The sequence below is a fragment of the Mirounga angustirostris genome, unplaced genomic scaffold (genome assembly GCF_029215605.1).
Source record: "Mirounga angustirostris isolate CCGP_5_RB_7025 unplaced genomic scaffold, mMirAng1.0.hap1 SCAF_8, whole genome shotgun sequence".
NCBI lineage: Eukaryota > Metazoa > Chordata > Mammalia > Carnivora > Phocidae > Mirounga > Mirounga angustirostris.
Genome location: NW_026991716.1, coordinates 93611068 through 93632836, shown reverse-complemented (window position 1 = coordinate 93632836; position 21769 = coordinate 93611068). Strand labels below are relative to the sequence as shown.

General features: G+C 34.3%; 1 protein-coding gene and 1 non-coding gene across 6 annotated transcripts in view; one reads left to right on the top strand and one right to left on the bottom strand.

Moving 5' to 3' along the window:
* Positions 1–21769, bottom strand: part of AFG1L (AFG1 like ATPase) — a 235383-nt gene that overhangs the window by 100868 nt on the left and 112746 nt on the right. For all 5 annotated transcript variants that reach the window (XM_064597957.1, XM_064597959.1, XM_045865273.3 and 2 more), the window contains one exon: positions 12386–12444. In XM_064597957.1, coding sequence (XP_064454027.1) covers positions 12386–12444 — 59 coding nt within the window. The remainder of the gene's footprint in view (positions 1–12385; positions 12445–21769) is intronic.
* LOC123837973 (U4 spliceosomal RNA) lies at positions 12989–13122 on the top strand. Its single transcript, XR_006789333.1, has one exon. It is a non-coding gene; the product is annotated as a U4 spliceosomal RNA (small nuclear RNA).

Here is a 21769-nt window from a genome sequence, read left to right as displayed (position 1 = left end):
TAAAACAGCTGTCCAAAATACCATGGATTGCTGGAATTTGATCAGATGAGAAGAGCAATGCTTGCCAGGCAATCCATGTATCAAGAAAGCCAATAATAGTAGTCCAGTGGAAATTAACCTAAGAAACTATTTTTCTGTTCAAAATACCAATTGGTCCTCCGTTCCTTTCAACCACAATGATTTTAAATGATGTTTACAATGGAACGAGATTATGTTCAATGTATTTTATACAATGAACACACATTTAAGATGCTATTTTCTTTCTTTTTTTAAAAAAGATTTTATCTATTTGTCAGAGAGAGAGAATACAAACAGGGGGAGTGGCAAGCAGAGGGAGAAGCAGGCTCTCTACTAAGCAGGGAGCCTGACACGGGACTCGATCCCAGGACCCTGGGATCATGACCTGAGCCGAAGGCAGACACTTAACTGACTGAGCCACCCAGGCGTTTCCTAAGATGTTATTTTCTTAAATGTATAAAACTGAAGATATTTCTAAGAAAGTTGATCCTAACAAAGCTGATATTTCTCAGCTTACCAAAGTATTTGAGACTGATACTGAACCACCCTTACTTTTTGGTTCCCCAAGCTTCATCCCTTCTATCAACCATTTATATAGCAAGCTCTTAAAATGCCACTTTCTGTAAGACCTACTAATGTAATGAATCTATGCTGACACATGATTTCCATCACATAAAACAAGTCATACTTTATAGAAAAAAGTGCTATATACATATGTTCTTTTTAAACACTTGTCTCTCTTTCCTTTGCATGTTGTATAAATCAGGGATAAGAAAACTTTTTATAAAAAGCCAGATAGTAAATATTTCAGGATTTGAAGACCATAAGTGCCACAGCTACTTAACTCTGCTGCTGCAGTGTGAAAACAACCACAGACAATACATAAATGAATAAGCATGAAGTTTTTCAATAAAATTTTATTTACAAAAACAGGTGGCTGCCCAGATTTGGCCACTGGCTATAGTTTATCAACTCCTGGTATAGATTATCACAGAACTGAGACGGATGTACTTAACTTTAGAGAATAGTGCTAGGTAGATACCAACACATGCTTTCACAATTATATCTGTTCATATACTTAGAAGAACTGCCTAAGTTTTATTAAAATCACAACAAAGATTCTTTAAGAATAAATCAGCAAAATCAGGACATTGTGTCACATGGTCAGCAAGGAGTTTCAAGTTTGAAGCAGGCAAAATAATCATAGTATCAACCATCTTTTTTATAGACATAAGGTAATGTTAAGTACTATATTTTTAAAATATATTTCAAGTCCCCCCGCCTTATCTGTGAGGGATACAATCCAAGATACCTCAAACCGCAGATAGTACTGAACCCTATACATACTAGGTTTTTCTTATATATACATACGTAAGATAAAGTTTAAATTATAAATAAGGCACAGTCAGAGATTAACAACAATAACTAATAATAAAATGGGACAATTACAACAATATACTGTAATGAACGTTATGTGAATATGGTTTCTCCCTCTCCCAAAATATCTTACTGTACTGTACTCACCCTTCTTGTGATGAGGTGAGATGATAAAATGCCTACGTGGTTAGAGGAAGAGAAGTGAGTGGCACAGACACTGTGATGTAGTGTTGGGCTACAACTGACCCTCTGACAATAGGTCAGAAGGAGGATCACCTGCTTCCAGGCCATGGGGGATCCTCAGGTAATTGAAACCATAGCAAGTGAAACTGTGGATAACAAGGAACTACTGTACATATAATATAAACATATTCTTTTATTTTGGGGGGAAATCTGACTTGTTTTAAAAAAGATTTTATTTGTCAGAGAGAGAGAGAGCACTAGTAGGGGAAGGGCAGGGGGAGAGAAGCAGGTTCCCTGCTGAGCAGGGAGCCCAAGGCGGGACTCGATCCCAAGACCCTGGGATCATGACCTGAGCCAAAGGCAGATGCTTAACCAAATAAGCCTCCCAGGTGTCCCAAAAATCTGACTTTTAAATAAATTCCCAAGTTTCAAGCAAACAGAAGGATAGTGATAGTTATTATTTTATGAACATCTCAAAGAATTACTAATCACAAAATTTTAAATTGGTAATTCTAATGCTTCTGTCTTTTCCATGTGTTTTCTCCTCCATGATGAATGCCCTTTCCCACTTTGCCTGGTAACTTTTATTTTATTTTTTTAAAGATTTTATTTATTTATTTGACAGAGAGAGACACAGTGAGAGAGGGAACACAAGCAGGGGGAGTGGGAGAGGGAGAAGCAGGCTTCCTGCCGAGAAGGGAGCCTGATGTGGGGCTCGATCCTGGTCATGACCTGAGCCGAAGGCAGGTGCTTAACGATTGAGACACCCAGGTGCCCACCTGGTAACTTTTATTATATGCTTATTTAATTTAAGCATTTGTTCTTTGGAAATACTCCTGACATGTACCATCTACTCCACTCAAACCACTAGTGTTGGTTGGGGCCCCTTTTCTATATTCTTTAGCATTCTGTAGTTAATTCAATTACAGAAGTTCCCACCTGGTTATGAAAAAATTTTACTCACTTCCAGACCAGAGTAAGACAATATTTAATAAATTCCATGATCATCACCAGTGTTTTCTTACCATAATATCTCCATTTATAAGTTATTAATTTTGACTTAATCTTAGTTTGTTCAAGAATTTTCATAAGTTCTACACTCCTTTGACATCACATATCCAAAAATATGTATCTGCAGGCTTAGATTTTCATGTCAGCTTAGCTAACAAGAGGACACAAATTTATTTTTAATAAAGTAAAAACTATTTTATTCTACTATCTACTTGTAGCAAATAAGTCTCAATCCAGCTTGATTTTTTCTTACTGAATTTTCTTCTTTTTAATTGTAGGACTCTTTCTTTATCCTTGAAGTTCAGTTATGCACCAGAAAAATGTATTATTCCTCTATTTTATTTTTCTCTTTTAGAAATATGAATTATGTAATGCTTGATCTCTGTTGTCCGCTTTCCATAGCTAGCATTTTCACAATAGTTTTCTCTCTGACTCTTCTAGCTTCCTTTTGTGTGATTTCTTCATAAGTTGGGTCTCTTTATCACTAATTTTATTTTTAGCAGTTTTGATTCTTTAACTTGCTTTTTCTAAGATGTTCTTCACTTTTTTATTGGGTCTCCCCTCACCCTCTTTTCTTGGCTCTGCCACCTCAGTTTCCATCTAATCTTACAGTTACTTCATCTCTGTTCTCATATTTCATTGATACCCATAACTTCTTTCATTTCTTTTAAAATACAGAAAAGTTTTATCTGAAAAAGTCTCCTGTTTCTTGGGGTAGTTCTTCCAAAGTACACCCTTCATGTACGTTTACTTGTTAGTGTGTATCTACCTCTCCTGTCTGTGCCTGCTGCTTCCTTCCTGTGCCCGCCATTCCGCTCTTTTCATGATAGCCTCTGTACAGAGGACCTATGCTCATTCCATTTTGCTTTTTGCTAATTTCTCAACTTCGAATGTGAGTAGTCCCATCCATGTCTGCTGATTTCCTAAGAAGGGTAGGCAAAAATTTACCTGCTAAAAAAATGGGTCTTAGTATAAAGAATAACACAAGATCATTCCAGGAAAGTCTAATGTTAGAAATCTTAGAAAAGTCTAAAAGAGAAAATGTAAATCATCTATAATCTTATTATCCAGAAATAAGTTCTAGTTACATTTTGATGGTACTTATTACCAGTATTTTCCTATGCATGTATATCACCTCCATAATTAAGAGAGTTATAGATATATCCTTGCATCATTTTTTCACTCACATTACCTGTGAGCATTATTATACATTATCAAAAGCTTTTTGAAAATATCATTCCAAGTAAGTATACTATATCCCTTCATGTGATTGTACCATCATTTAAAGATTCCTCTAAACATAGGAAAGATGTTCCCATCACTGCTTTTTTAAAATAGTTATCCTATTTATATTTTTGAAGTATCTGTAAAAAAAAATGGTTCTGAGTTCCTAAATTACAAAATGTCCTGTCTTCTTCTTTACAATTAAAAGCCAAGATAATGGAAACCATTAACAAGACGAAAAGGCAACCTACTGAATGGGAGAAGACATTTGCAAATGATATATCCAATAAGGCGTTAGTATCTAAAATACATAAAGAACTTATACAACCCCACACCAAAAAAAGCCCCAAGTAATCAGATTAAAAGATGGGGAGAGAACCTGAACAGACAGCCAAGAGATACTTGAAAAGGTGCTCACCATCGCTAATCATCAGAAAAATGTGTATCAAAACCACAATGAGATATCACCTTACATCTTGTCAGAATGGCTAGAATCAAAAAGACAAGAAATAACAAGTATTGGGACGTCTGGCTGGTTCAGTTGGTAGAGCATGTGACTCTTAATCTCAGTGTTGTGAATTCAAGTCCCACACTGGGCATGGAGTCTACAAAAGCAAAGAGAGAAAGAGAGGGAGGGAAGGAGAGAAGGAAAGAGAGAGAGAGAAAGAAAGAAAGAGTGAATGAACAAACGGACAAGTATTGACAAGGATGCAGAGAAAGGAATCCTGGTGCACTGCTGTGGAAATGTAAATTGGCACAGCCACTGTGGAAAACAGTATGGAGGTTCCTCAAAAAATTAAAAATAGAAATAGCATATCCAGTAATTCCACTACTGGGTATTTACCCAAAGAGAACAAAAACACTCGTTCAAAAAGATATATGTAGTCAAGTGTTCACTGCAGCATTATTTACAATAGCCAAGGTAATGGAAACAATCCAAGTGTCCCTCAATAGATGAATGGATAAAGAAGATGTGGTATAGTATAGACACAATGGAATATTATTCATTCATAAAAAAGAATGAGATCCTTCCATTTACAACAATATGGATGGGCCTCAAGGGTATTATCTAAGTGAAATAAGTCAGACAGAGAAAGACAAATACCATATGATTTCACTGATATGTGGAATCTAAAAAATGAATAAAAAAACGAAAAAAACAGACTCTTAAAAGTAGAGAACAAACTGATGGTTGCTGGCAGGTGGGGGGATGGGTGAAATAGATAAGGAGGATTAAGAGGTACAAATTTCCAGTTATAAAATAAATAAGTCATGAAGATGAGAAGTATAGCTTAGGGAACATAGTCAATAATACTGTAATAACACTGTTTGGTTACAGATGGTGACTACACTTATCGTGGTGAGCACAGAGTAATGTACAGAATTGTTGAATCAATATGTTGTACACCTGAGGCTAATACATGTTAATTATACTCCAATTAAAAGAATGTATGTTAATTACACTTAAAAAAAAAAAAAAACAACTAAGCAACTTACACTTTTGGCCAAGGCAGAGTACTTAGAACTCAATTTTACCTTCCTGCCATTACACACTAAAACACTAGACAAAACATGTAAAACATCAGACATAATACATTGGGTAGCAGAGGATAGCAATCCCTGAGATGTGGGAAATAAGCCAGGCAAGCAAGCATTAGATTTCCCATGGCTTTCTGTCAGAGGCAATTTCTAGACTGTAGCACAGCAGTCTAAATGAGTTGAAGAGTTGAGGCAGTTGGGATTTGTATGAAAGAGTTCAGTAAAAAAGGAAGTACGCAGAGAAAAAGCTCTAGATAGCTGCATAAAGAATGTCTATAATCTTTGGCTGAATATTAAATTGCACATGCATAAGGTGAAACTCACAAGACTGGGAAAAGAATAATCCACACAAAGCTGGAAGATATGAGCATTCTGAACAGCCAGAGTAGAGAGATTTCAGTGACACTAAGGGGATTCAGTAGAGAGCCTAAAAGGGTCACATGTAAAAGAAAGGCTAAAATAGTCTTGGAGTAAAGGCTACTTGAGACACACTACCGAAGCTTAAAAACAAGCCTCAAAAGGATAAAGCTGATCTGGAAGAAACATAACCACTTGCCAAAATAAAATTCAACAGCCTTAAAGGAAGTAACACTCAATAGAATCACCACAATGTCCAGCATCCAATCACAAATTATTAAACTTGCCAAGAAGGATGTAACACTCAATATAATCATCACAATGTCCAGCATCCAATCACAAATTATTAAATTTGCCAAGAAGCAGGAAAGTAGGGCTCAGAACCAGGGGGAAAAAAATCAGACCAGAAATGATAGAATTAGTAGACAAGGACATTTAATAAACTGACTTCTACTTTTGGGAAGATGAAGTAGATGTCCCTTCCCTATGCCTCATGCTATGTACAACTGAAAATCCTGGAGATTATATATAAAATAAACATAAGAATATACTAAAAAGTGGAAAGAAGAAAGAACAGCTAGGGATCTCAAGACCTGAGAAACAAAAGAATGGTGAGTTCTCCGCTTTTCTTCTCAATTCAGATTTTTCAGACTTGGAGCTGAAGAAGCCAGCATCTCAGAAATGTCAATGGACATAGACAAATGAGGATCCAACAAAAGTCTGCTCTCTTTAGCCAAAGGACTGGGAAAATGGCAGCATAACAAAAGAGACAACTTTCCAAAAATAACTTTTACTGCAGCAAACACCACAGGGAAAACAAACTGTGGTACCACCTCCACCCATTCCATTCAAGAGAGGAGTCTAGAAGTATATTCTCAGAAGGCTGTTATGAGGCACTCTAACCCTCCTGCCAGTAATGTCAGAGAAGAGCAAGTAGGGAACTGAAACTTTCATTCTTGCCAGTCAAAAATGAGCACCGCTTCCCTCCCCTGATGACATCAATGGAACCTCTCCACCAGCAGAAACAAGGAGCATCTGCTCAATAGATACTGAACAAAGAACCTGGACTTCTACCTATAGCTGGCAATAATGAGACAGGACCTAACCTTCTGTCAGAATAGTGTCCAAAAAAGCCATCTAAAACTAAAGTTTAAAGATGACAAACAGGGGCACCTGGGTGGCTCAGTCATTAAGCATTTGCCTTTGGCTCAGGTCATGATCCCAGAGTCCTGGGATGGAGCCACACATCGGGCTCCCTGCTCGGCAGGAGGCCTGATTCTCCCTCTTCCACTCTCCCTGCTTGTGTTCCCTCTCTCGCTGTCTCTCTCTGTCAAATAAATAATAAATAAATAAAATCTTAGAAAAATAAAGATGACAAACGGGTTCCTAGGTGGCACATTTGACTGAGTGAACAACTCTGGGTTTTGGCTTGGATCATGATTTTAGGGTCGTGGGATCCAGCCGTGCATAGGGCTCTGCACTCAGCATGAAGTCTGCTTGAGATTCTCTCTCCTCCTCCCACTTGTGCTCTCTCTAAAACAAATAAATTTATCTCTAAAATAAATAAATAAATCTTAAAAAAAAATAAAAGTGAAATAAAGATGACAAACAAATGGCCAATAAGCACATGAAAAGATGCTACACATCACTAATCACTTGAGAAATATGAATCAAAACTACAGTGAGCTACCACTTTATACCTGTTAGGGTGGCTATCATCCAAAAAATAAGAAGAAGAACAACAACGACGACGACGACAAGTGTTGGCAAGGATGTAAAGAAACTGAAAACCTTGTGTATTGCTGGTGGGAATATAAAATGGTGCAGCTGCTAAGGAAAACAGCATGGCAGTTCCTCAAAAACTTCAATATAGATTTACATATGACCTAGAAATTCCACTCCTGGGTATATACACAGAAGAATTAAAAAGACTCAACCAATATTTGCACACAAGTGTTCAGAGCAGCATTATTCACAAGAGCCAAAAGGTAGAATTAACCCAATGTCCATCAACAGATGAATGGACAAATTGTGGTATATACATAAAATGGAATCTTATTTCCTAAAAAGGGATGGAATTCGACACATGCTACAGCATGGATGAACCTTGAAGACATTATGCTAAGTGAAAAAAAGCCAGAAACAAAAGGACAAATATTTTATGATTCCATTTATATAAGGTATCTAAAAATGGCAAATTCACAGAGATAGAAAGTAGAATGGTGACGACCAGGAGCTGGGAGTAGAGGAGAATGGGGAGTTATTATTTAATGAGTACAGAATTTCAATTTGGAAAGATGAAAAAGTCCTAGAGATGGATGGTGGTGATGGTTACCCAACAATGTGAATGTACTTAATGCCACTGAACTGTATACTTAAAAATGGTTAAAATGGTAAATTTCATGTTGTATGTACTTTACCACAAAAAAAATGATTTAAAAAAATAAGATCCAAAGTCTCATGACAAATTATGAAAATGTCCAAGATTCCAATGAAATTCATTCATACCAAAAATCAGGAAGATCTCACACTGAATGTAAAAAGACAATCAATAGATGCCAACATCAAGGTGACAGAGATGTTAAAATTATCCAATAAAAATACCCAATGCATGTGCAATTTAAAGCAGAAATGACAAAAATGCTTCAACAGGCAATTTTGACTATGCTTGAAACAAAGGAGCTTATATTACTACTTAGTAAAAAATTTCATTAAGGAAGTTCTGTTCACAAGCAGTATTTAATAATTTTAAGTCTGCATGCAACTTACAACATAGCCTCCAAATAGGTAAGGTCAATGACAGAACTAGCAGAGAAATAGACAAATTCACAATCATAATGAGTGATGTTTTCCATGAGCTTCATAGTAATTGATGGGAAAAAATAATAAAAATTGGAAAAGCATAATTAAAAATTCTAATTTAATGGGTGTACTATGTTATATATACTATCACAAACAACTGCAGTTGAATACTCATTATTTTTAAGAATACAGAGAATATATGGGATCCTGGCTGGCTCAGTCAGAAGAGCATGTGACTCTTGATCTTGGGGTCATGAGTTCCAGCCCCACATGGGGTGTAAAAATTGCTTAAATAAATTAAAAAACTTAAAAAAATATTTTAAAAAGGAAGAATACAGAGAATATTTTTACAAAAATTGCCCACATATTAGGCCATAAAGCAAGTTTCAACAAATTTCAAAGGATTTAAGTTGCAAGAGCATATCGTCTAACCACAATGCAATCAAGCACTTAAGAAAATAATAACAAAGGTATAACTAGAAAATTTCTTATGTTTGTTTGGAAATTAAGAAACATACTTCCGGGTGATTCATGGGTTAAAGAAGAAATCACAATAGAAATTAGAAAATACTTTGAACTTAACAGTGAAAATACTAAATATCAAAACTTAATGAATGTAGCTATTTAAAGGAAAATAAATAGCCTTAAATGCATTTAGGAATGAAGGTTGAAATGAGATTTTTTAAAAATTAATCTCAGGAAATTAGAAAAAGAACAGCAAAATAAACTCAAAGAAAGTGCAAGTAAGAGCGAAACAGGAGCCTCCGTACTTAAAAGGCAGTGGAAATAATATGCAAGGTTCTGCTTTTTTTTGTTTTGTTTTGCCTTGCTTTGTTTGAAGGGGTTATTCTAGGAGGACTTCCTAAGGAAATGTACCTGAACATTTTATAAATCCTTGCCAGCACAATGACTTTTTTCTTTTTGTAATAAATTGTGGTGTAAAACATACACAACATAAAATTTATTATTTTAATCCTTTTAAGTGTGCAATTCAATGCCATTAAGTACATTGACAATGTTATGCAATCATTACCACTGTCTATTTCTAGAACTTTTTTATCATCTCAAAGAGACTTTACCCATGAAACAATAACCACTCAATCCCCTCTCCTCTCAGCCCCTGGTAACCTCTCTTTTACTTTCTGTTTCTCTGAATATGCTTTTTCCAGGTACCTCATATAAGTGGAATCATATAATATTTGTCCTTTTGTTTCTGGCTTCTCTCAGTATGTTTTCAAGGTTTGTCCATAATGTAGCGTATGTCAGAATTTCATTCCTTTTTTATGGCAGAACAATAATTCATTGTATGAACATACCACATTTTGTTTTTTAGTAGCATATTAGTCCTCCTCATCATTTCTACTATCTTATAACAATATTATTGTTTACTAAGAGCTTATATAAGCTCTTGGGTGTTTTTTGTTTTTTTGTGGGTTTTTTTTTTTTGCAATACTCCAAGCAATAAATCACAAGTTCTTGTAGTGAATTAGACCTGTTATCACTTGGTTTATAGAGAACATAAAGGAAAAAATGGATTTTACACTGTAGTTTTTCCCCAAATAAATTTCTATCCGGTTTATATTCTCTCTCTTTTTTTTTTAGCGATTTTATTTATTTATTGTCAGAGAGAGCACAAGCAGGAGGATTGGCAGGGAGAGATATGCTGAGCAAGGAGCCGGATGCAGGACTCTATCCCAGGACCTTGGGATCGTGACCTGAGCTGAAGGCAGCCACTTAACCTACTGAGCCACCCAGGGATCCCTATAATCTCTTTTCATTAAACCAAGATTCTCTATTTGTTTTAAGATTGACTTCTACTATATATGTCTCTCAGCTAGGCCAATATGGAAGAGTAATGCGAGCATATGTGAATAGGCAAAATATCATTTAAATAAATATGAAACAACCTTTCCTTACAAGGAAAACTTCATATGCCCACCAAAAAAGTTCCAGGGAAACCAGCCACAGCATATATTTATTGGGCTGATGTTTTGTTACATGTGAAAAGTCTTTTGAATAAATGAGACATTTTAAATATTTTCTCATCCAATCTGGTATTTAGTTTCCTATGAATTTTAGTTTATGTTCAATTTCAAATTTATCTGTTCTTGTTCAATTTCAAATTTGGATTATTTATCTCTTTGGTGTTCCTTCCTCTCCAAGAAAAATAAAATTAAGGGTGAGAAAGGGAAAAAAATTAAATTAAATCTGGCCAATTTAGTTGCTTATTAATAATGCTATTACATATTAAAGTATAATAAATTACTGGCCAAAAAATAAGGTTTGTGGTTAAAAAAAAGTGTACCTACAAAGTTCCCTGAGAATCTTTAACTTGTTTCATTATGTGAGCCTTCATTCTTTGTATTTTGTATATTTTCTGCTACATGAAGATACTACTTTTAGCACCCATTTTTCTCAGCTTCCCTATTTATATTTTGGTATCTACATATACCAAATCACTTTGGATTCCCAGCATGGAGAAAACACTGCAGATTTACCTTCTCCTCAAATGTAAAACATGAATATAAAAGGGAAAAAATACCAACAGCATAAATCCTCAAAGAGTACTTTTCCTTACATCTATAAATATCTCACAGAAATTAAAAACTTCTGGGAACTTAAAATTGGTCAAGGAAATAGATGTTTTAATTCTCCTAAGTATAGCACAGAGAATAAAGTTTGGTACCAACAACAACTTCAAAAAGATTATCTGACTATATCGTTAGAATATTTGAAGAAAAAATATTCTTCTCTTTTAAATATTTATTTATTTGAGAGAGAGAGAGAACACACAAGTGTGAGCTGGGAGGAGTTGCAAAGGGAGAGGGAGAGAATTTCCAGCAACTTTCCACTGAGTGCAGTGCTGGCGGGGGCTCAATCCCAGGACCCTGAGATCATGACCTGAGCTGAGTCCACGCTCAACCGACTAGGCCACCCAGGGCATCCCATTACTACTTCTTCATAAGAATTTTTGAGGTTTTTAGGTATTAAAAAATAATACAACTTTATCCCTTCTTCAGCTATATTGTTATTGACTGGGAAAAATTATGTAACTAAGAATTACGAGAATTATATTTTGGCACATAAGCTTCTTTTTGGTACTTCATTTTCCTTTGTGTTATAGGTATTTGTGTATGTACTATATGCCCAACTAGATGATAAATGACTTATAAGCAAGAAACATAGCCTATTTCATGACTGCATTACCCATCATGCCTAATGTAGCACTTTGCACATAGTAGGTCTCAAATATTGGTAGAATATAGAATTATTGAATAATTGTGTAAAAAATTATTTAAATTAACAGTGAAAAAGGTTACTTTATTCTCAGACTGTAATGAAGACTATTTCAAACTCTATGCAGTGATGATACACACAAATATTTAAACTATTTATGTGCCTCAACTTGACATAATTTTATGATAACTTGATGGCAATCACATTTAAATATATTAGAATATTTTTGTAATAATGCTACTCTAGAATAACAACTTTAATAGCTGAGAAAACATGTTAAAGACCATTAACCTGAAAGAAACAGGAACATTAAACATTTTTTTCAGAAATCAATGTATAAGGTTAAACATTCCACTATAGTATTTATGAGCAAATCTCAAATTATAATTTATAAATGCAAACTATCAAATGTTTCAGCTAGACAATAATTTAGACTATATTTTATAATTTCTCCTGTGTACACATTGCTGAATACTATATAAAAAACATTCTTTTCTTCTTTAGTGTCTTTGACTGTAACTATCTAATATCAAAATGAATTTTGCTTGAATGCAAGACCATGGCAATGCTATAAAGGCCCTTAATTATCAATCAATATGATATTAATCAGTAAACACAAGTAAGTGATTTTCTTTACCTTTAGAACAGCAATGAATGGTACGAAGTTAGCTCTTTGGAGTCCATTTTTATAGAGATCTGAAAGAAAAAATTGCTATTAGCTTTTTACTTAGCCTAAATCTAATGTTAGCTCATATCTCAGTCTGGAAAATAAAGCTTTCTATTTATAAAAAAGATAAACACGCAAAAGAAAAATAACCAAAATTGATTTCTATTCTGGTACTACACAAAATTCATTATATTCTAAATAAGAGGAAGAATTGACAAAATTATGAAAGAAAATCAAAAGACATCCAATCAAATTGGTTTTACACTATAGTAAAAAGCAATAAAAGAATTTGGAAGATATCACAAATAATCCTAAGTCAATAACTCAACATATATATTTTTTAAAGTATTTAATATTTCAACATATAGAATTTTACTGGGAAAGGAATTATATTGCCCTTTATCTCAATCTATAGTAAAAATTATCAGTACAGAATTAAAAGCGTGTAACAAGATTAGCCTTTTAAGAAAACACATCGAAAGACAGAACTGTGCATGTATTTGTATCAAGACTACATATTTAACATTAAGGTAAATGACACTAAGGCCACTTTACTTTAAAAGAAATTACCTAAGCTTTGCACAGTGGCAGTATCATAGCCAATGAGGTTTATCCGAGGCGCGATTATTGCTAATTAAAAGAAATTACCACAAAATTAAAATTCCATTCTCAAAAGACTATAAATTTAATGCAGTTATAAAATAATAAACAGCTAGTATTTTTGGCCTTAGAATGGTGGTTTTTATATATGCATGTGTCACAGTGCATGTATGTTCAGACATATCCACACACATGAAACTGTCCAGGGCAAATAAGTGGAAAGGGGTAACAAATTTTAAGCTTTGCATATTTTTCTTTATTCTTCCTTTTTTCTTTCTTTCTAAAAAAAGAAGACTTGGAACTTTATTAAAGAGAATGAAATGTTATTGCATATAAAGCATTCCTTTTAAAAGTAAAATCTAAAGTAATGAGATTTTTTTTTAAGTATAAAAATGGGAACAGTAAAAAGTTTTTTCAATAATAAAACCCATGAATTAGGTTATGTGTCTTAATTTTCCTCTACATATGCTTTATAGGGTCCTTTCTATACTTCCTTGTTTAGAGAAAATTTGGTAACTGAGATAGACTTCAACTGTCACTTTTACTTACGGAAATAAAATATGGTCATTAGGAAACATTTATTCTCTTTAGAAAAATATTCATCATAACGTCATTATAGTGTAGAAAGTATTTGCAAAGCTCTTTGGTTAATTAAGGATAAGAGGCTTTAATTCAGTTACATTTAATATTCTTATTTAAGGATATTATAGGTAAGATAATACTGGCCAGGCTGTTGGAATCTTCAAATTCAAAGTGAGATCCTTCCTTTCCTATAATCAATACCTTAAATGAGTAAAATAGGTAAAATGCAGGAAATGGGTTATTAAGTTAGGTATTTTCAGAATCTTCCCTAATTATCAAGTTGTTGGGGAAGGTGCATAAAAACACTGCTGTATGATAAGAGTTGACAGCCATGATTACCAATAAGTGGTAAAATTTGAAAATAAAATAATCTTATTTTATTTATTTATTTTTTAAGTAGGCTCCATGCCCAACATGGGGCTTGAACTCATGACCCCAAGATCAACAGTCACATGCTTCACTGACTGAGCTCCAGTGACTGAGCCAGGTGTCCCAAAAAATAAGATAATTTAAATACACTCAATGTTTACAGCAGCTTTATCTGGAATAGCCAAAAACTGGAAGCAATCCAAATGTCCATCATTAGGTGAGTGGATAAGCAAACTGTGATATTTCTGTATAATGAAATACTACTTAGCAATAAAAAGTAGAAACCATACACACAACAAAATAGATGAATCTCAAAATAATTACGCAGAGTAAGAGGCCAGAAAAGGTATATACTGTGTGATTCCATTTATATAAAACTCTAAAAAAAGCAAATTAAAGCTACAGTAATATAAAGCTAATCAGTGGTTGCCTAGAGAAGGGGCCAGCAGGACAACAATGACCGGGAGAGATGAAAACAGGGAAAGAGGAGTTTTGAGTGTGACAGAAATATTCATTATATTGACTGCAGTGGTAATTTCACAGATGTACGCACATGCCAATATTTTATAAATTGTACCCTTTAAATATGTGTCATTTACTGTATATCAATTATAACTCAATAAGTTCTTTTAAAATTTATTGGGAAAAATACCAAAGTGAATATTGAAGAACACAATGTTATAGAACTAACACTGAGATATTACACAAATGAAAGTTTATCTATGTTAAGGTAACTTTTTGGTCTCACTTACAGAATAGTATCTTTGTTATGAACACAAAAGGCTCTGAGACGTAACTTAACAAGTATGTACCTTTCAGTAGGTTCATGACAATGAAAGGTATAAAAACGCCCACTTGTAATATTCTTGATTGAAAGTTTCCACTCGTCAGCAAAGGTAAAATCAAATAATACCTTTCAGTCTTCAAGAGTTAAATTTTTAAAGGGTTAACTTTAAAAACACTCTGCCTTTATAAGGATATATAATCCAAACTTTATGCTCTGAAAAGTATTTTCTAAATAAAATTCCAAACAAAATTCATTTGGCTTGTAAACCTTTAGGTTTTTATAGGACACTTAAGTGAAAAAGAACTGTACTCATTAAATTGAAGAGTTTTTTGCAATTCAAATATTACGCTAATTATCAATGCAATAGATCTATCTCCTGAAATGTTACTTAGCTACCATTTTTTTCATACTAGTTGTTTAATATTATTTCTCTCAGACATAAAGATTTTATAATACATTTGTATCAACATTTGTCACTGTTTACTAAATACTATTTAAAAATTCAGCAGAAGTTCTTGCTTACAATTTTTTAATGATCTCTAAACAGAGTTAAATGAGACTTGGTCATATAAGAGAGAGTACTGAAATTATGGCACATTCATTTTTCAAGATTGGTAATAAGGACCTCTACATTCTCCACAGTGAATAACTATAATAATACAGACAAAATACATGCAAAGAGGATTTTTAAAGCAATTACAAGGATCTAAATACTTTGGAGATGTACATGGATATACAGATTTTTTCCTTAAAAATCCAAGCATCGTGGAAGCGGTTATATACAAACCTAATGGTAACCATATATCAAAAACCACTAATAAATATGCAAAGAATAAAGAGAAAGAAATCCAAACATATCACTAAACAATTCAGCAAAACATGAAAGAAAGACAAGTAAGGATCAGAGAACGAACATCTTTAGAAACAACCACAAAAAAAATAATAAATTGACAATAAATACATATCTATCAATAATTACTTTGAATGTAAATGGACTAAATGCTCCAATCAAAAGACATAGGGTGACAGAGTGGATAAAAAAATAAGACCCATCTATACGCTGCCTACAAGAGACTCATTTCAGACCAAAAGACACTTGCAGATTGGAAGTGAGGGGATGGAGAAACATCTATCATGCAAATGGTTGGCAAAAGAAAGCCAGAGTAAAAATACTTATACTGCACAAAATAGGCTTTAAAGGGGCAACTGGGTGGCTCAGTCGTTAAGCGTCTGCCTTCGGCTCAGGTCATGATCTCAGGGTCCTGGGATCGAGCCCCGCATCGGGCTCCCTGCTCGGTGGGGAGCCTGCTTCTCCCTCTCCCCCTCCCCCTGCTTGTGTTCCCTCTCTCGCTGTGTCTCTCTCTGTCAAATAAATAAATAAAATCTTAAAAAAAAAAAAAAAAGACCTTCTTAAAAAAAAAAATAGGCTTTAAAACAAAGACTGTAACAAAGACAAAGAAGGACACTATATACTAATAAAGGGGACAATCAAACAAGTATAACAATTGTAAATATTTATGCACCCAACATAGGAGCACCCAAATACATAAAACAGTTAATAATAAATATAATAATAATAACAAAAATAAAGGGGGGCACCTGGGTGGCTCAGTCATTAAGCATCTGCCTTCAGCTCAGGTCATGATCCCAGGGTCCTGGGATCGAGCCCCACATCGGGCTCCCTGCTCAGCGGGAAGCCTGCTTCTCCCTCTCCCACTCCCCCTGCTTGTGTTCCCTCTCTCGCTATGTCTCTCTCTGTCAAATAAATAAATAAAATCTTAGAAAAAAAATAACAAAAATAAAGGAACTAATTGATAATACAGTAACAGTAGAGAACCTTAACACCCCACTTATACCAATGGACAGATCTTCTAAACAAAAAATCAACAAGGAAACAATGGCTTTGAATGACACACTGGACCAGATGGATTTACCAGATATATTCAGAAGATTCCATTCTAAAACAACAGAATATACATTCTTCTCAAGCGCACATGGAACATTCTCCAAAACAGATCACATTTTAGCCCACAAAACAAGCCTCAAAAAATTCAAGAAGACTGAACTCATACCATGAATCTTTTTGGACCACAAGGCTATAAAACTAGAAGTCAACAACCAGGAAAAATCTGGAAAGACCACAAATACATGGAGGTTAGATAATCTGCTACTAAACAATGAAGGGGTAAACCAGGAAATAAAAGAAGAAATAAAAAGTACTTGGAAGCAAAAGAAAATGAAAATACAATGGCCCAAAACCTTTAGGATACAGCAAAAGTGGTCATAAGAGGGATATTTATAGCAACACAGGCCTACCTCAAGAAGAAAATTCTCAAATAAACAACCTAACTTTATATCCAAAGGAGCTATAAAAAGAAAACAAACAAAATCTAAAAGCAGAAGGAAGGAAATAATAAAGATTAAAGCAGAAATAAATGATAGAAAAACTAAAAAACAAAACAATAGATCAACGAAACCAGAAGTTGGTTCTTTGTAAAAAAAATCAATGAAATTGAGAAACCTCTACCAGACCTACCAAGAAAAAAAAGAGAAAGGACTCAAATAAAATCACAAATGACAAAGGAAAAATAACAACCAATGCCACAGAAACACAAACAATTATAAGAGAATATTATGAAAAACTACATGCCGACAAATTTGCCATCCTAGAAGAAATGGATAAATTCCTAGAAACATATAAACTACCAAAACTGAAACAGGAAGAAATAGACAATTTGAATAGACTGATAACCAGCAAAGAAATTGAATCAGTAATCAAAAAATTCCCAAAAAACAAAAGTCCAGGACCAGATGGCTTCACAGGCAAATTCTACCAAACATGTAAAAATGAGTTAATACCTATAATTCTCAAACTATTCCAAAAAATATAAAAGGAAGGAAAACTTCCAAATTCATTCTATGAGACCAGCATTACCCTGATAACAAAACCAAATAAAAACATCACAAAAAAAGAGAACTATAAGCCAATATATTTGATGAACACAGGTGCAAAAATCCTCAATAAAATACTAGCAAACTGAATTCAACAACACATTAAAAAAATCATTCACAATGATCAAGTGGGATTTATTGCTAGGTTGTAAGGGTGGTTCAATATTCACAAATCAATCAATGTGATACATCACATCAATAAGAGAAAGGATAAGAACTATATGATCATTTCAGTAGATGTAGAAAAAGTGTTTGACAAAGTAGAACATCCATTCATGATAAAAACTCTCAACAAAATAGGTTTAGAGGAACATACCTCAACATAATAAAGCCCTTATATGAAAAACCCCACAGCAAACATCATCCTCAATCAGGAAAATCTGAGATCTTTCCCCCTAAGGTCAAGAACAAGACAAGGATGTCCACTCTTACCACTTTTATTCAACAGAGTACTGGAAGTCCTAGCAATAATAAAACAAAAAGAAATAAAAGGCATCCAGATTGGTAAGGAAGAAGTAAAACATTCATTATTTGCAGATGACATGATACTCTATATAGAAACCCCAAAAGACTCCACCCAAAACCTGCTAAACCGATAAATAAATTCAGTAAGGTTGCAGGATCTACAGAAATCTGTTGCATTTCTATACACCAATAATGAAGCAGCAGAAGGAGAAATTAAGAAAACAATCCCATTTACAGTTGCACCAAAAATAAAATACCTAGGAATAAACCTAACCAAAAAGCTAAAAGACCTGTTGAAATAAACTGAAGATGACACAAAGAAATGGAAAGACATTCCATGCTCATGGATTGGAAGAAAAAGTATTGTTAAAATGTCTATACTACCCAAAACAATCTAGATATTTAATGCAATCCCTATCAAAATACCAACAGCATTTTTCATAGAACTAGAACAAAGAATTCTAAAATTTGTATGGAACCACAAAAGACCCCAAATAGCCAAAGCAATCTTGAAAAAGAAAAGAAAAGCTAGCGGCATCACAATTTCAGACTTCAAGTTATAGTACAAAGCTGTAGTAGTCAAAACAGTATGGTACTGGCACAAAAACAGACATACAGATCAACAGAAGAGAATAGAAAACCCAGAAAGGAACCCACAACTATATTGTCAAATATTCTTTGACAAAGCAGGAAAGAATATTCAGCGGGAAAAAGACAGTCTCTTCAACAAATGGTGTTGGGAAAACTGGGTAGCAACATGCAAAAGAAGGAAACTGACCACTTTCTTATACCATTCACAAAAATAATTTCAAAATGGATTAAAGACCTAAATGTGAGACCTGAAACCATAAAAATCCTAGCAAAGAACACAGACAGTGACTTCTTTGACACCCGCCTTAGCAACTTTTTTCTACATAGTCTCCTGAGGCAAGGGAAACAAAAACAAAAATAAACTGTTGGTACTACATCAAAATAAAAAGCTTCTGCACAGCAAAGGAAACAACCAACAAAACTAAAAGACAACCTATGGAATAGGAGAAGATATTTGCAAATGACATATCTGATAAAGAGTTAATACCCAAAATATATAAAGAACTGATACAACTCAACACCCCAAAAACAAATAATCCAATAAATGGGCAGAAGACATGAACAGACATTTCTCCAAAAAAATATCCGATGGCCAACACACATGAAAAAATGTTCAACATCACCCATCATAAGGGATGTACAAATCAAAACTACAATGGGATATCACCTCACATCTGTCAGAATGGCTAAAATCAACAACACAAGAAACAACAGGTGTTGGTAAGAATGTGGAGAAAAAGGAACCCGCATGCACTGTTGGTGGGAATGCAAACTGGTGCAACCACTGTGGAAAAGAGTATGGAGGTTCTGCAAAAAATTAAAAATAGAACTACCCTACAATCCAGCAATCACACTACTGGGTATTTACCCAAGGAATATAAAAACACTAATTCAAAGGGATACATGCACCCCTATGTTTATAGCAGCATTATTTATAATAGCCAACATTTGGAAGCAGCCCAAGTGTCTATCGATTGATAAATGGATAAAGAAGATGTGGCATATATACACAATGGAATATTATTCAGCCATAAAAAAATAACAAAATTGTGCCATTTGCAACAGCATGGATGGAGCCAGTGAGTATAATGCTAAACGAAATAAGTCAGAGAAAGACAAATACCCTATGATTTCACATATATGTAGAATTTAAGAAACAAAACAAACAAGCAAAGGGAAAAGAGACAAATCAAGAAACAGACCCTTAAGGGGCGCCTGGGTGGCTCAGTCGTTAAGCGTCTGCCTTCGGCTCAGGTCACGATCCCGGGGTCCTGGGATCGAGCCCCCCATCAGGCTCCTTGCTCAGCGGGGAGCCTGTTTCTCCTTCTGCCTGCTGCTCCCCCTGCTTCTACCCTTTCTCTCTCTGACAAATAAATAAAATCTTAAAAAAATATATTTTTTAAGTAGACTCCATACTCAACATGGGGCTTGAACTCACAGTTCAAGAGTCATGTGTTCTACAAACTGAGCCAGCCAGGTGCCCCAACTTTATGCTTTTTAGACTGTTTTGCTTACTCAAGGTATTTTTTTTTTCATTGCCATATAAAACTTGTCAATTTCTACCCCCCCCAAAAAAAAGCATGCTGGGGTTATGATTATCATTGTACTGAATCTACATATCAATTTAAGAAATGACATTTTTTCTAATATTGAATGCTCCAATCCAAGAAAATAGTATATCATTCCATTTATTTAGGTCTTTAATTTCTCCCAGCAATGTTTTCTAGTTTTCAGTGTGGAGAGGTATTGCAGGTTTTCTGTTAAACCTATTTCTAATTACTTTATGCTTTTGATGATATTATTAAAATTGGGGGTTTTATTTCATTTTCCAATTCCTTGCTGCAAGTATATAAAAATATCATTGATTTTTGCACACTAACCATGTAACCTGTGACTGTGCTAAATTCACACAGTAGCTCTATGAGCTTATTTGAAGATTTTAAAGATACCTCTATGTAAACAGTGCCTTCTGTAAAAATAGATCATTTTAGCTCTTCTTTTTCATTCCATGTTTTCTTTTTCTTGCCTTACTTCAGTTACTAGGGCCTCTGATATTATGTTGACTAGAAGTGGGAAGAGTAAGCATCCTTGTCTTGTTCCCAGTGTGAGAGGGAGAATGTCCAATATTTCACCATTAAATACGCTCACTGGTTTTGGTGGATGGTTCTGGTAGATGTTCTTTATCAAATTAAGGAAGATTTTTACTATTCCCAGTTCATTGGTTGGTTGTTTTTTTTGTTTGTTTGTTTGTTTTTTAAGATTTTATTTATTTATTTGAGAGAGAGAGAAAGAGAGAGAGCACATGAGAGGGGGGAGGGCCAGAGGGAGAAGCAGACTCCCTGCCGAGCAGGGAGACTGATGCGGGACTCGATCCAGGGACTCCAGGATCATGACCTGAGCCGAAGGCAGTCGCTTAACCAACTGAGCCACCCAGGCGCCCCATGGTTGGTTGTTTTTTTAACAAAATGCTAGCCCTAGCATTTAATAATGAATGTGAGCTAGAGCTTGTCAAATGTTTTTTCCATATTTGTTAAAAGTATTATTTTTCTCCTTTATTCTGTTAATATAGATGACACTGATTGATTCTCAAATTTTAAATTAATCTTGCATTCATAGAATAAACCCCAAATAGTCATGATGTATTATTATCCTCTTTTTATATGCCGCTGAATTTGCTTTGCTAATATTTTGTTAATTATTTTTATGTCTATGTTCTTGAGAAATATTATCTTGTTAGTTTTCTTTCTTTGGAATGCCTTAGTTGAATTTTGCTGTTATGGCTACACTGGACACATAACAGGAGTTGAGAAATGTTTCCCATTCTTCTGTTTTCTGAAAGAGTTTGTGTAAGATTGCATAAGATTCTTCCTTAAATGTTTGATAGAATTCATCAGTGAAACCATCTGGGTCTAGACTTTTTGGTGGGAAAGTTTTTGATAACAAATTAGATTTCATTAGCAACTATATGGATATTCAGATTTTCTGTTTCATTTTGTGTCAGTTTTGGC